General features: G+C 51.8%; 1 protein-coding gene across 1 annotated transcript in view; it reads left to right on the forward strand.

The window, feature by feature from the left end:
- The window catches only part of LOC122495858 (probable palmitoyltransferase ZDHHC11B), a 37,808-nt gene extending 25,438 nt beyond the window's left edge, over positions 1–12,370 (forward strand). The window contains exons 11-14 of the mRNA XM_043601892.1: positions 646–680; positions 2,170–2,263; positions 7,733–7,805; positions 11,524–12,370. Of these exons, the coding sequence (XP_043457827.1) occupies positions 646–680; positions 2,170–2,263; positions 7,733–7,805; positions 11,524–11,957 (636 nt within the window). The 3' untranslated portion in view covers positions 11,958–12,370. The remainder of the gene's footprint in view (positions 1–645; positions 681–2,169; positions 2,264–7,732; positions 7,806–11,523) is intronic.
- The last annotated feature ends 2,415 nt before the right edge of the window (positions 12,371–14,785 follow it).

Below are 14,785 nucleotides of genomic sequence, written 5' to 3' on the forward strand. Positions count from 1 at the left end.
ATGAGGACTTTAAGACACAAAACAGATGAACACAAAGGAAGGGAAGCAAAAATAATATAAAAACAGGGAGGGGGACAAAACAGAAGAGACTCATAAATATGGAGAACAAACAGAGGGTTACGGAAGGGGTTGTGGGAGGGGGATGGGCTAAATGGGTAAGGGGCACTAAGGAATCTACTCCTGAAATCATTGTTGCGCTATGTGCTAATTTGGATGTATATGTAAAAAAATAAAAAAAAACTAAAAAAAAGAAAAATACCATACTTAGGTATTGACTGCCCTGAGACCCAGGTGCTGTCAAGGTCAGACTCTCCTGGGGCGTCTCCCCTCAGCCCTCCGAGTCCTCAGGCGGCCCCTCTTCTGTGCGCCTCAGTCTTGGCAGCTGCCCGCATGGAGACCTGCCACAGAGGTCAGGGCCCACTGGTGGCCGCGTGTGACACATACCGGTCCTGAGCGGGCCCCTTGGCCAGTGTGGGCACTGGCTGTGGAGTGCGCTCCCTCACAGACCCCTTCCCTGACCCCGGGACCCTGAGGATATTTGCTCCAAATCGGGTAATAGAGAATGTGGGTTTTGTTTAACAAGAAGCTCGACATTGACCACTCCATCTTGTTTCCTGTTGTGAACAATCATTTCTTCCCTCACAGGGAATACACAGCAGCCTGACTTTATCTGCCCTCAGGTGAGTCTCTGAGCCTCCTGCAGGTGTTTCCCGTGTCTCAAAGCCTTCACCATGATTCCTGAGGAACACAGTCTTTTGTGGGAAACCTTGGGGTACTGTGATGAAGTGATCGAAGACAAACCAGTTTCCCTTGACGTCACAGATGCAGACTGCCCCCCGAAGGGCTCGCCATACTCCGCTCACTGGAGCTTGTGATGAGACCCCTCTAGGTTCTTCACAAGTAACATGTGAGCTAGTGCACAGGTGTGAGCGATGCCCGTCTACTTTCTGTCTGTGAGCATGTGCCGCTTGCAGAGGACACCGCGGTCCATGACCGTGTGCAGCAGTGGCAGGGCTCGCCGTGTGCCAGGTGGGTGACCGCACCTCGCAGGCCCCCGGGGAGCACACGGCCTCTGCCTCTCCTCTGCCACAAAGACAGAGAGTGGCCCCTTTCACATCGTGGCCCAGCTTCAAGCACACATTTTAGAGAGTAAATCAGGTGTAGCGAAACACGGTGACTACCGTCCCCTTGACAAGACGTCATCTTCTCCTGGAGTATGAGTAACAGGAGGCTTCACAGCACCCGTGTCAGCGAGGTCCGTGCTGTCTCCCCTACATTTCCCTGAGCACACGGTGAGCACAGGCTCCCTCTGTTCCTGGAAGGATGGTTCTGGGGAATATTTCGCAGTTGTAAGTGTCTGAATATTGTATCCTGACTTCACAACCTCAGTAACTTTGTACCAAGTGCCCTTTAATGCATTTGAAGTAAAATTAAAAAGGGCAAGTTATTTACTTGAATGTCACCCACCACACACACACACACACACACACACACATAGACACACACACCTCCCGCTCTGGCCCGCAGGGATTGTTGCAGAAAATGTTTCTTTGGTAACCAAAGAGTTTGCACCCAGTTGAGCAGCTAGCGCTTTAGACACCTTCCGTGGCCTGCTCCTGAGGCCTCACCCGAGTCTTAGTCCTCGAGGCCCACCCACCCAGGGCCTCCCTGGGACGTCGATCACGGGGAAACCTTGTAGGACTTAATGTAGCCTGTGTTCCTGGCGGTCGCTGGCAGACAAACTTATTGGGAGTACTTCTGTCCGGCTGTTTATCTGTCTAGGGTGTATGGTCTGCTGGTTATGTACAAATCAGCCAAACAGTGAATATATGAGTAAGGGGGAGGGTCCATCATGCAGGTGAAGCTGCTTCTGTCTGGTTTTAAAGGCATTTCTGTCAGCAGAAATCCACCGGGTGGCTTGTTTTAATTTTCCGCTGGTGGTGGAAGCCTGCGGTGTCCTTCTCGCATGAACCTTCTGCATGTTTATGGCGCGAGACCCCCTCTGGCACTCAGCCTCCAGGCGCTGCCTGCTCCCGAGCCTGCAGATAAGAGGGGGCCCCAGCGGGGAGACGTCCACGGACACCGTGGAGCCTGCAGGGTCCCCACGTGCTAGCCCGCCCAGCGAGGGCCTGCTCTGTAATGTGTTCCTCCTTCCCTGCTCTGCCCTAGCCTACCTGGGAGCAAGGTGTCCTTGTGGCCATCCGGTGACTTCACCCTACACCCCACCTTGGCTGCCGGCACAGAGGACCACCTGCCGTTGAAGGTGAGCCTGTGCTCAGATGTAGGGCTTGGGGCTCCCTCGTAAGCTGGGCTCAGCACCATACCTGGATGCTGGTCGCACTGGTGTTCTGCATTTACAGGGTGCCTGGGCCACTACACAAAGAGCACCGACGGTGTGTGTGGAGTAGGAGGAGAAGCGAGAGCAGATCACGCTCCTGACAGGGGCCCGTGTGTGTGAGAAGCAGAGTCCCCAGACAGGTGTCCCTAAAACAAGCCTCGTATGTGTGCTCTGGTGCCACATGCGGGTGATGGCCACGTGGTAGGTGACACAGAGCAGAATGCCCGCTGTGATAGACTCTCAGCAGTGGGTGTTTTCAGGGTGTTCTGTGTAATCCCTTCAACTTTCTGTGTGTTTGGAGTTTTTCATAATAAATGTTGGGGGTAAATGTTGGGATAGAGAAGGGGTGTGTATAACTGACGGTCAACACAGAGCGTGTGAGCCACACATGGGGTTGAGTGAGGAAGCCTGCAGATGATACGCTCATGGCCCCAGGACAGGGCGTGTGGGGTGGCCTGTGTGGCCAGGCAGGAGACACAGGTAGACACAGTATGGTGGCAGCCTCACCAGCAAGCGAGTGTAGAACCCAGCAAGGCAGGGCTGTGGAGGACCCGGGTCCCACCGTCCATCCCTTCCAGAGTGTGCTCCCTTCCAGAGTGGCTCACGAGGCCACCCAGCCAGTGGGGCCTGAGTTGCAGAAATCTGTAACAGCACGAGGCTCCAGACAATGTGCTGGAAGCCTCGGCTTCGAGCTTGACTGCACTTGAGAGGGCCCCTCAGACCCTGGTGCTCAGCCGCCCATGCACATTCACTGAACTCACGCCCTTCCCCGGGCTGGGGCTTCCTCTCTGCTCATTCTGGAACCCGCGTTTAATCCTGACACCCTGTGTGCCCCCACTTCACGCCAGGCCCACCCCTCTGCGGGCGACCCCAAGGCCCGTAGCTCTTAGCAGAGTCATTAGAGAGAAATGGGCGCCATAAGACACACTTGGACTTGGAGTCCACTCTGGTGTGCAGGCGTGACTGGTTCCACAGCCCAGAGTAAGTTCTTTAACCTCCTGGAGCGCCTGGGTCTCCACGCTTGCAAGATACGCATGGACTCTGTGTAGGGTGCCGAGTCCTGCTGCCGGTGTCCAGCTGGGACTGGTGCTCAGTAAATGGTAACCCCCATCCCCCATCACACCTGCTTTGGACCTTGCTGCCCATTAATTATAATCCTCATCTGAGGACACAGACTCATCACTGATCTCTGCATTACCTGCTTCCTAAGTTTACTCAGTATTTTATTTATTTTTGGTAACAGATGAAGCATCACCCCACCCCACCCCCCCCACCCCCAGAAAAAGGCAGGGTCCTGATGTGGTCAGCTTCTGTGTGGCCCAGCCACGTGTGGTCTGCTTCTGTGTACGTGGCTTGGCCACGCTCTTTGTTCTCATGTTTTCCTTTCACTTCAGTGTTTCACATCATACGTATTCCTAAAAAATAGATGCTCACAACACATCGGTTACTCTTTATTTCACAGAAAGGACATAGTGTGTATGTGATGTTTGGAATTTGGGGGAATCACCTCTCGGTCAAAACGGTGGTTCCCTGTCCCGGGTGGCCGAGCTCATTTGCCTTCCTTCTGCGACTGCTTCTTGTAACTCCCCTCTGCTGTGGGCCAGCAGGACGTGTGCCCCCGTGCGGGTCTCTGCGATGAGCAGTAGGCCATCTCTTATACAAGGCCAGACTCTTCTACAGGGGTGCTCGGTCTGCACTCCCGCAGAAGCATATGCATATTCGGAGCCCCGTAGGTCCGTGTCGTCCCCAACACCCGGGGCACCTAGTGGTGCGGCTGGCGGCTCACGATCCCTCCCAGCCTTCCCCTCACCACCGATGGTGCTGAATGCGCATTAGCCACGTGAATTTCCTTCTGTGGGAAGTGCTTGCTCTTGTCGTTGGCCCATTTTCCTCCTGGCCTGTTTCTGCTTTTCTTATAGATTTATTTGTGTTCTTTATATATGCTTGATACAAACGCCTCATTAGTTGGGTGAATTACAGATAGAGTGTCACAGCAACTCGACTCGATGCTTAGCTGAACTCAACATTTGATGAGTCAGAGTCACACTCACACTTGTGCATATTTTATGATAATGCTTTTTGGTCTCGTTTAATCTTGAACCCAATCTTCTAAAAGACAGTCATCTATACTTTCCACTACTAATTTTCAACATTTGATTTTGAGAGTTGAGTCCTCACTCTGTGGGTCATTGGTGTGTTTAGTGTGAGGTAGGGATCCAGCTTCATCCGTTCCAGGTGGGTTTCTGTTGTTCCAGCTGCTTTCGCTAAACATCAAATGGACCTTCTTTCCCCCACTGATTTATTTTTTGTATGTCTCGTATACTTTTTGTTCCGTACTTCCTCCACTACTGCCTTTCTGTATTTAGTTGAATTTGCATACTGTGCCATTGTGATTCCCATCTTCTTTCCTTTTGCTTGTACTTTTTAGTTACCTTCTTACTGGTTACCTTGGGGATTACAATTAATACCTTAAACTTATAAGAGTCTAGTTTGAATAATACTACGTTAATTTCGGTAATATATACTCTGATCCTATACATCTTCCTACCTCTTCCTTTATATTGTTACATCTTTACACATTGTGGGCCCATTAAGAAAGATTTATAATTATTCTGTGAATTGGTCTTTTAAGTCACCTAGAGAAGAAGAGGAGTTACAAACCAAAGTACGACAATCCTGGCTTATGTCTCAACCTGTGTGGTTATCTTTCCGAGCGTACTTTATTCCATCTACTGTCTAGAGCCTCTGTTTTAGCCTAAATATCTCCCTTTAGCATTTCTTGTAGGGGAGGTCTGTTGCTCATGAGTTCTCTCAGCTTTTGTTTATCTAAGAACATCTTAATTTCTTCTTTATTCCCAAAATACAGTTTTGTTGGGTTTAGAATTCTTGGTCGGCAGATTGATTTTCCTTCCAGGACTTGAAAGGTGCCCTCTGGACTCCATGGTTTCTGATGAGAAATCAGCTGTTGATCTTACTGAGGCCCCTTGTATGTGATTAACCTCTTCTCTCTCAATGCTTTCAGACTCCTCTCTTTGGGTTCTGAGAATCTGGCAGTGCTGTGTCTTGGTGTGAACCCTTCTGAGTTTATCTTGCTTGGAGTTTGTTGAGCTTCTTGGATGTGTACATTCCTATCTTCCATCGCATTTGGAAAGCGTGCAGGCAGTGTTTCTTCAGATACTTTTTCTCTCTGCCCCCTCTCTTCTTCTGGGCCTCAGGTCCGCCGGGTGCTCTTCATTTTCCTTTGTTCCATTTTTCTCCCTGGTCCTCAGGTTGGAGAATTTCAATTATCTTCAGCCTCACCGATCCTTTCTTCTCCTGCTCTGTTGTGAACTCTTCTAGTTAATTTTTAGTTTCACACTTTTCAGTGGCAGAATTTGGTTCTTTTTTGTAATTCTATCTCTTTATTGATTTTCTTTTTTGTTCATTCGGTGTTTTCATGGCTTCCTTTAATTCTTCACCTTGGCTCATTGAGCACATTTAAGATAACTGACCTAATGTCCTTGACTACTAATTCAAATGTCTGGGCTTCTTCCAGGAAACTCTGTCAAATTATTTTTCTCCTTTGAATGCGCCATATTTTCCTGTTTCTCTGGATGTTTTATAATTTTTTGTTGAGAACTGTATATTCTGAGTATTTTAATGTGGTTAAGTCTGGACATCAGATTCTCCCACTGCTTGGGATTGTAGATCTTTGCTTGTTGAACTATCAGTTTGTGACTCTCCCAAGCTACTTTTGCAAAACATGTATTTGTTGTTGCAAAGTTTCTCTCATTATCTCTGTGGTCAGCCAGTGTTTTCCTTCAATGTCTGGCCGCAAATAGGGGGAATAAGTGTCCCATTAGATGCTCCCAAAGACAGCTACTGCTGCCAAGGGGGCCAGGGCAAGCGAGCCCTTGTGCCGGCCCCTCGGGACATGACCAGACCAACCAAAAGGCACAACAGACAAGTTTTGGACTACAGAGTCCCTACTGCCTGCACAGGAATGAAGGCTGTTGGCCTGTAGCCACAGGACGACCGAGGGTGGGTTGTCGCTGCTTTGTTGACACCACTCACTCAGGAGAGTTGGACAGCATCTCTTCCCTGGTGCTGTGCACCGTGTCTGGTCTGGCTTCAGAGTCTGGAATAGTTGACCCCAAAAGGCTCTCTTTAGCACAGTGGTCACATCTGTGGAGGACGAATCTCTCATGCTTCCTGTTCCCTGGCTTTGTCCTCAGGTGAAGGATGCCGATGTGCACTCTGAGAACACGTGTCACCACCTCCCCACAAATCTCTACCCCGCAGGCAGGCCTCCACTGTTCCACTGCCCGGCTCCATTGTGTTTCTGTTTTCATTCTAAACAAACAGTGTGCTTCCCTGGGGCATCATTTCAGTAATACCTTGATCACCTTTGCTTCCAAGCACCATCACCTCCTTCTGTGGGTTTTTCTTACACGTCCTGCCTCTACCAGGTTGCTGCCCACTCCGTGGCCCTCTGTGGCCGGCGCCGCCACCTCTTACCCGTCAGAGCCCTGCCCCCACCTCAGCTCCCACAACTGCCTCTGCGTTGGGTCCCCTGGGGGCCTGTCCATCTCAACAGCATTGTCCTCACGCCTGGCTTTTCTGCAGTCTGTTGCCGTTTGCTTCCTCTTCTTCAGGGAGCCATTGTTCATGAGGTTCCCCTTTCATTTCCTTCCTGTTTAACCTCATTCATGCCTCAGTTTGTGTCTTGACTAATTCTCAAGAGCTGGCTCTGGGAGGAGGACAAAGGCATGTACGGGTTTAGAGATCTCCTAGAGACACTGGACTTGCAGAACCTTCCAAGGAAAGTTGTGCACAGCTGCACAGTCCAGTCCCACCGCACACAGCCCTGTAAGTCAGAAGGAGCACCGTCCCCGGCCATTTGGCAAGAGCCAGGCTCTCCCCTGTCATCTGTGCAGGGGATTTGAAGTCACCGTCAGCAGGCCCAGTAGCACCAGGGCAAGGGAGAAACCTCCTGCTTTCGAGAGATGGCGTGAAGACATTTGGGGCCCCTGGGTAGCCAGAACTCACCACCAGCAAGCAGATTGTGCAGAGAAGGTGCCAAGCAAGACGAGGCGGCCTGTGTTGTGTCTTCCCCCCCATGCCAATGGTCCAAATAGGCTTTGCTGGCCCCCAGGAGACCCTCCTGCTCATCAGGAAAAGCACCACTTGTCTCTGTCCCGATGCGCGTGCAGAGGGAAAAGCCACCCCCCCAGCGCAGCCTCATCAGCAGCCCCACATACAAGTGAGTGCTCTGAACTCAAGAGGCGAGATGGCTGCCAGTGTTCCAGAGCCCGTCGTGGCTCCATCTCCAAATTGTGCTCTTGCTGCTACATTCTGTCCCCTTTGGCAGTGCGAGAGATGCCATGTCACGTGTTTCCTGTTATTTCTCTGCAGGTCTCAAAGGACCAACAGGAAATGAGTTTGCCTGTGGAAGGAGACAGTGCTGAGGGCAAAGGCCCAGCTTCAGGTAAGACATCACACAGTGTGGGAGTTGATATCCACCCAAGTTTTATTCCCTAAAGAGGAAAATGTTTTCTCCAGAAAAACAAGGAGAGGGAGAAATCACCGGTGGGGAGTCAAAGGCTAGGACGCTTGTTGTCTCAGTGGCAAGGAGGACAAGCTTGGGCTCACGTAGTGTCTGCCAATGGTGCCTGGCGTCCCCACGCTAGCCCCCCCCACCTGCTCTGTGTGCTACAAAGCAGCAGGTGCGAGACGTGGGGCTGAACGCCCCGCTGGCAGAGTGCCTGCAAGGTAGGAGCTGGCCCTGGATGGCGTTGCTGTGGCTGCCGATGTGAGCCATGGACCCTGACGTGCAGGGGTGGCCAGCCTAATGATGGCACCAGAGCGAGGGCCACGGAGAGTTTGACTAGTGACTGGAACCAAAGGCCTGATGTGCTCTGTTACGAGGCTCAGACTCCACCACCCGCACGCTGTCTGCCGAAATGCACGGTGATTTCGTTGTTCACTCGCCTGACCCTTCCAGAGTCCTTCTGAGACGGCCCCACCTCATCTAAGGAAATGTTCACCACTCAGCTTTTAAACAACTACCTACCCTTGGCCACGATGACACCTCCTACTGCCACCATCACTTCAGAGCTCACAGTGCAATTCTCCAGTGCTCCTGTTTCTAGAAAAGCGGTGGAGGCTGACCTTTCAACACACCTGTGGCCGCAGGAGTCAGTGGCTCCTGTTTCTAGAAAAGAGGTGGAGGCTGAGAGGGTGAGTTTGATTTCTGCGTGATTCCAGAAAGGGCCAAAGCTGGATTTTAAGAAACATAAAATACAAGCAAGTGGCATAAGTGACAGGGAGCCTGAGCCTCAGGTCTGGGTACACGGCAGGTTGGCTCCTGAGTGGACTGACGCCACGGGCACATGCATGTGCACACTGTCCATGTGGGTGTGGTGCTTGTGGACAGGTAAGAACAAGGCGTCCTCAGCCAGGGACGGAGGCAAAGAAAAAACCCACAGAGAGCCCCGTGGGCACCTGCAGCCTATGTCCCAAGGGCCCCTGCCTCCCTGGTGAGCCCGGTTCTCACGGCCTCACATAAGGGAGAGACAGGCCCAAGCTCAGGGCACAGCCAGAATGGAAGGCCAATAAGTCATCCTGTAAAATCGGGACTCAAATGGCTACACGTGCATTGTAGTGGTGAGCCCGGAGGAACCCCGTGCTCCGCTCCCACAGGACACAAGAATGAACCTTGGAGCCGAAAGGAGCTGAGAAAATCCCCAAACTCCTCAAGCTGAGGATTAACACCAAGTGATTGTGGACCAGCCTTTTGCAAGTGCCGAGAGGCGCTCCCCTCGCAGGAGCTGGGAAGATACCAGCCGCTCTCATCCCACATGGCCACGCCCTCACGGAGGCCAAGGCCCCCACCGAAAAAGACACATGTTGGGAGCTGGGCTCAAGGACCAAATGCAAAGTAACTGTGGTTGTTGTTTGGGGAAACGACAGGCAAAGGGAAAAACATCTGAAGAGAACAGAAAACTTGTTTAAATTGCATGTGTATTTGAAGAGAAACCAAATAAAACTTAGAGCTGCAGAGAATACCACTGACGTGGGGCAGCTGACTGAGGGTTTTGTAGCACACGGGTCACAGTTGGAGTTCGTGAGCCCGAAGCTGGAACTGGAGAAGTTACCTGACACTCAAAGAAGGGACGACAGGTGGAGAGCGTGACCGGAGGTGGGGCTTGGGTCTGTGGTGTGAGCGGAGTCCCCCACAAGGAGGGCTGCTCGGGGGGCATTGTGCGAGGCAGTGGGGCTGAGGGCCCTGCACTGCAAACCCGCACACACTCGGGTCCGATGAGTCCAGGAACGGCAAATGAGACTGTAGATATGTCGTGAGCAAGCTGGCACACTCCAGAGACAAATAAAATGCGTATTTTAAAATATTTGGCGATAAAAAAGGGGAGTCCTTCCAGGGAATATCGACTAGCTACACTCATTGTAACGGAAGCTACAGCAGAGTGGAGTCCTGCCTGCAGTACAGGGGGCCATCAGCCCAGGGCTGCCCCCCTGGCTGAAGCACGTTTGAAGGTGAAAGTGAAACAGGCACTTCACACAGAAGTAAGGAATGTTAGGGAGTGAAAAATAGACCATTTTCGTAGCATTTTTAGAAAGCGATGTCCCTAGGAACAGACCTAACCAAAGACACGCCGGACTCATGGAGAAAATGATAAAACTTGCAGAGAGACGTTTTAAGGAGCCTGATGAGTGCGGACAGACACAGCTCACGGAGTGCGTGCCAGGCCTCCCAGAGAGGCCAGTGCAGGATGCCAGCTCGAAACCCTGCGTCTGAGATGTGTGTGGAACTGCAAAGGATCAAGAATGCCAAGAAGCAGAAAAGGAGCAATTTAGGATGTCTGGCTGGGCTGCTTCCACGAAGCTTGTGAATCAAAGACAGAGTGGTGTCTGTGCAGAAATAAGCGCAGGGCCTGGTGTGGTGGCTTGCCGGGGCCGCGAGCACGTCAGTGGGCACAGGGACACTGTTTCTGGCGTGGGGCGACTGACCAGCAGGGGTGGGTAGATTGTTTCATAAACGCGGAAACATTTGGTGCCGTGTGGGAATAACACTAATGAAACCAGACCCCACCTTGTACCGTTTACACAAATTAATTCCACGTGGACTAAAGACATAATGCGTGAAGGGACAACTATACAAACTGGAAGATAATATTTGGTACTATCTTCTTTTTTTAAATTTATTTATTTATTTTGGGAGAGACGGAGAGTAGGGGAGGGGTAGAGAGCCAGGGAGAGAGAGAATCCCAAGCAGGCTTAGCACTGTCAGCACAGAGCCCGATGCGGGGCTCGATCCCAGGAAACCGTGAGATTTTGACCTGAACGGAGACCCAGAGTCCGATGCTTCACAGACTGAGCCCCCCCGGGCACTCCTGCTACTGTCCTTATATCCTCATGGTGACTGAGGGTCCTTAAGCAAGATTTTCTTAAAGGCACTGTCCCTAAAGGAAGATACACAGAAATTAGATCACACCCAGATACAAAGGGAGGCTGTCAAAAATTGGGAAAATATTTGTAACACGTAGCTGACAAAAATTGGTGTCCAGGACACAAAGTACTATGACACCAGCAGGAAAAACGTAGACACATGATGACTAGGCACTTCAGGGAACAGGGAACCCAGAAGACCCACAAACAAGTGCGTACCTGCTGCCATCCTCCGGGAAATGTGACTGAAAACCACATGTGGTGGGGTGAGGTCCCTGTCACATGAGCAGGTGTGAGTCTGACATCACTGAGGACTGGCACAGGTGGGCCTGGGACGTGCACGTGGCTGGTGGGCTGGGCCCGTGCTGCACACACAACTGGTGGACAAGGCCGTCGGCACCGCCAGTCATCCCGGGTGTGGGTGGGGAAATGCCTGCCCGCTGCACCAGGAGCCATGAGCATTGCTGCTGGGTCCGACGAGATGCCCAGTACGGGGATCCCAGCATGGGGGATAGGTGGAGGAGGGTTCCCGCTGACCCGCTGAACAGGGCAGTGTGTGCAGACACAGATGTCCTGTGCAGAAGCAGCTGCCCTCCTGGCAAGATGTCAGGACGGACTGCACCGGGAACCTGTCCTTGGCCTTCCTTGCAGAGGGCCGGTTCTGCACCCGGGGCCAAGGACTGGGCGCGCCTTCTGCTCACCGCCCTCAGGTGCTCATGGCACTTTCTTTTGCTCTGCAGGAGCCGAGGAGCCCACACTGGCCAAATGGGCTGTCCACACACCAATGGCCTTAGAGATCCGGGCTCGGGAGGCAGCCCTGGAGAAACTCAGGCTCCCGCACACACCGCCCTCCGGCAGCCCGAATGTGCCGCACATGGATGTCCCCTTGGAGAGGCAGCAGGTCTACAGCATGGAGCCTGCCACTGTCACCACCACCAGGAAGCCTGCAGATGGGCAGGCGTGCAATGGAGAGGACATCCAGCTTCCAGGACAGATAAAAGAGGTGACTTGGGGCCAGGCATCGCCATCCAGCTGGGAAGCAGAGGGCCCGCTCGATGCTCAGGGAGAGACCAGGGTCAACCTGGATACCTCTGTCAGCACAACTTGTGTCCGCCCTGCCACGGAAGCCCCTGAGTCCAGGGCAGGCGCTCACCCCGACTCCCATGATGCCTGACTGGCCTGAGGCCGGCAGGCGCTCCCGCCATGTTCATGATGCGGTGCAGCCCTCGACTCTACGCAGGCACCAGTGGCAGCCGATGGCCTGGCTTCGTCCAAGCAGAGTGCTGGGTCCTGCATCCAGAGTCAAGGAAAGAAGGGAGCCTGCGCACACCCTGACTTGTGCTACACGGAAAGACTTTGACCACCCCTGCGCCTCACTCCACCTGGAAGCCATACTTGAAAGGCATTCATAAGTTTCCAAACACGTCCCCATCGTGCTCCAAGATTCAGGACAGACTTGGTGTGATGTTTTCACTTGTGTTACTTAGGAATGTTGACAACTGTTATGAACCTAAGTAGCCTTTAAGGAAATTCTTCAGAATTTCTTAGAAAGTTATACGAAATAATAAAAAATAATTTCACCGGCAATAAGCTTGAAATCAGTCTTGGTAAACTTTAAATTCTTGGGTTTCAAGTGGCCTTTTCAAAGCCCCTCCTGAGTCCTGGCCAGAGTGAGGCCGAAGGGTGTGATACAGAGGAGGGGATTCTGGCTTTTTTTTTTTTTTAAGTTTATTTATTTTGAAAGAGAGAGAGAGAGAAAGACAGCAAGCAAGCGAGGGGCAGAGAGAAGGAGAGACAGAAAGAATCCCAAGCAGGCCCCATGCCACCAGTACAGAGCCTGATATGGGTCTTGAACGCAGAAACAGTGAGCTCATGACCTGAGCCCAAACCAAGAATCAGACGCTTAACCCACTGAACCCCCCAGGCGCCCCAGGGCTTCTGGCTTTATGGTGAACTTTTCACCACAAGATAATTAGTGCTCTCACGAAAATGTAATTTCATTGCATCCTGGATTCATACGAAGTGAGAAAATCCTCACAACACTGGAGAACAAAAGTGAGCTGATAGGTAGGTGGTCCAGGGCCAGGGGCTCCTTTGAAACCAGGCCTTGATCCAGAAGCCAGGAACAGAGCTGGGGGCAAGGATCCGGGATGAATCCAGTCTCCGGCAAAAATAAACTGAGCTAAACTGGCCCAAGTTAAGAAGCTAGATTTTCAGAGCTTGAGATCAGTCCAGATAAGCTCACAACCAAAGATCACAAACCATCACACATGAGAGAGCCAAGAAACAGTAAAAGAGAATTCAGACCCCCAGAAACCTCAAGGACTAGAAATACGGGATATTAAGGAGGATGCACAAGATATTTTAATGTTGGGGCGCGTGGGTGGCTCAGTCGGTTGCGCGACTGACTGCAGCTCAGGTCACGATCTCACAGCTCGTGAGTTCGAGCCCCACATCGGGCTCTGTGCTGACAGCTCGGAGCCTGGAGTCTGCTTCAGATTCTGTGTGTCTGTCTCTGCCCCTCCCCTGCTCACGCTCTCTGTCTCTCAAGAATCAATGTTAAAAAAATTTTTAAAAACCAAAATATTTTAATGTGAAACAGAATGACAATAAGTAAGCAAGGAGAGGATGTTCTAAATGATCAGGAAGGTACGTAAAAAGACTGAAAAGGATTTTTAGAAATAAAAAATATACTTGTTAAAACTTGGATAAATTAAACCCCAGATTAAACATAGCCAAAGAGAGAGTTCTTGAACTGGAAAGTAATCCGAAGAAGTTGTCGGAATGTGGATGCAGCCGCGAGGGCCACGTGGAGGGAGGGCTGGCAGGTGCGGAGGGCAGGTGGGCCTCAGACGCGTCCACAAAGCCCACGAGAAGGGACTTACTGTAGTGGCCGGGTCTCCCAGGACTCACAAAACACGTGCCAGTGGCTTCTTGTCCAGCCAGCTGCACAGGTGAGGAGATCTACACCTCGACCTCCTGTACGGAAGCATGGGGCACCGGAGACACTCTGACCTTAAGGACAGCCAGAGAAAAGACCACCAACAGAGGAAGAGCAGACAGACAGCAGACATTCTGGCCGTAAGGACAGAGGGAGGAAACAACTTCCACAAAGCGTGACAGAAAATAGCTGTCGACCTGGAGTCACATACCCAGAAGTGCTACACGTAGGAAAAAGTAAAAACACATTTGTAGATGACAGAGAACTGTGCTTACTACCACCAAACACATAGTGCTGTGACTGGAGAAGGCAGAAAGGAGAGAAGTGTGCGAAGCAAACACGGACAGGAGGCATGGGGAACAGGTGCGACATTCACCCTGACCCTCTCGTGCTTCCTGTCGGCTCACCAGGTTTTCACAGAGTAAAGACACAGATTTGGACGACACAAGTAACGAGCCCGATTCACGGGATGGCTGCGGACCCCAGGCTCACTTGTTGGGAGGTGTGTGTTCTCCCGGGGCTCGTGGACCTTTTCTAGAAACGGAGCTTGGGCTTCCCTGCCTCGCCTCAGCACACTTCACCCAGGGACCCTCGGCGTGCCGCCCCCTCTGTTCCTCTGCCCCTTCACACTGTGCCGGTCTCCCGGCTGTTCCTGTCCCTTCCTGCTCACTGCCAGCAGCGTTCCCCTTGTGGTCCTTATGGTTGGGGAGCATCCAGCCTCTTGCGTCTGTGGGTTATAGTTTACGTCAAACTTGGAAACGTTTGGCCGTTATTTTTCTGACACCTTTTCTGCACCCTTGTCCCAAGTATTCTCTCTGCTTTTGGGGGGACCCCAATTAAGCACACAGTAGGCTGCCTAAAGCTGTCCCACAGATCACGGACGATCCGGGTTTTCTAATTCTCTTCTTCCTGTTTCACTTTGGGTAGCTTCTGTTGCTACATTTGTTCCGTGCCTAATCTGCCATTGGCCTGTCCAGGGTATTTTCCATGTCACACACTGTAGTTTTTCAGTCCTGCTAATTCAGTCTGTGGTGCTGCTGTGACGCCCATGTCTCAACGTA

This window comes from Prionailurus bengalensis, chromosome A1 (genome assembly GCF_016509475.1).
Source record: "Prionailurus bengalensis isolate Pbe53 chromosome A1, Fcat_Pben_1.1_paternal_pri, whole genome shotgun sequence".
In the NCBI taxonomy this organism is placed as follows: domain Eukaryota; kingdom Metazoa; phylum Chordata; class Mammalia; order Carnivora; family Felidae; genus Prionailurus; species Prionailurus bengalensis.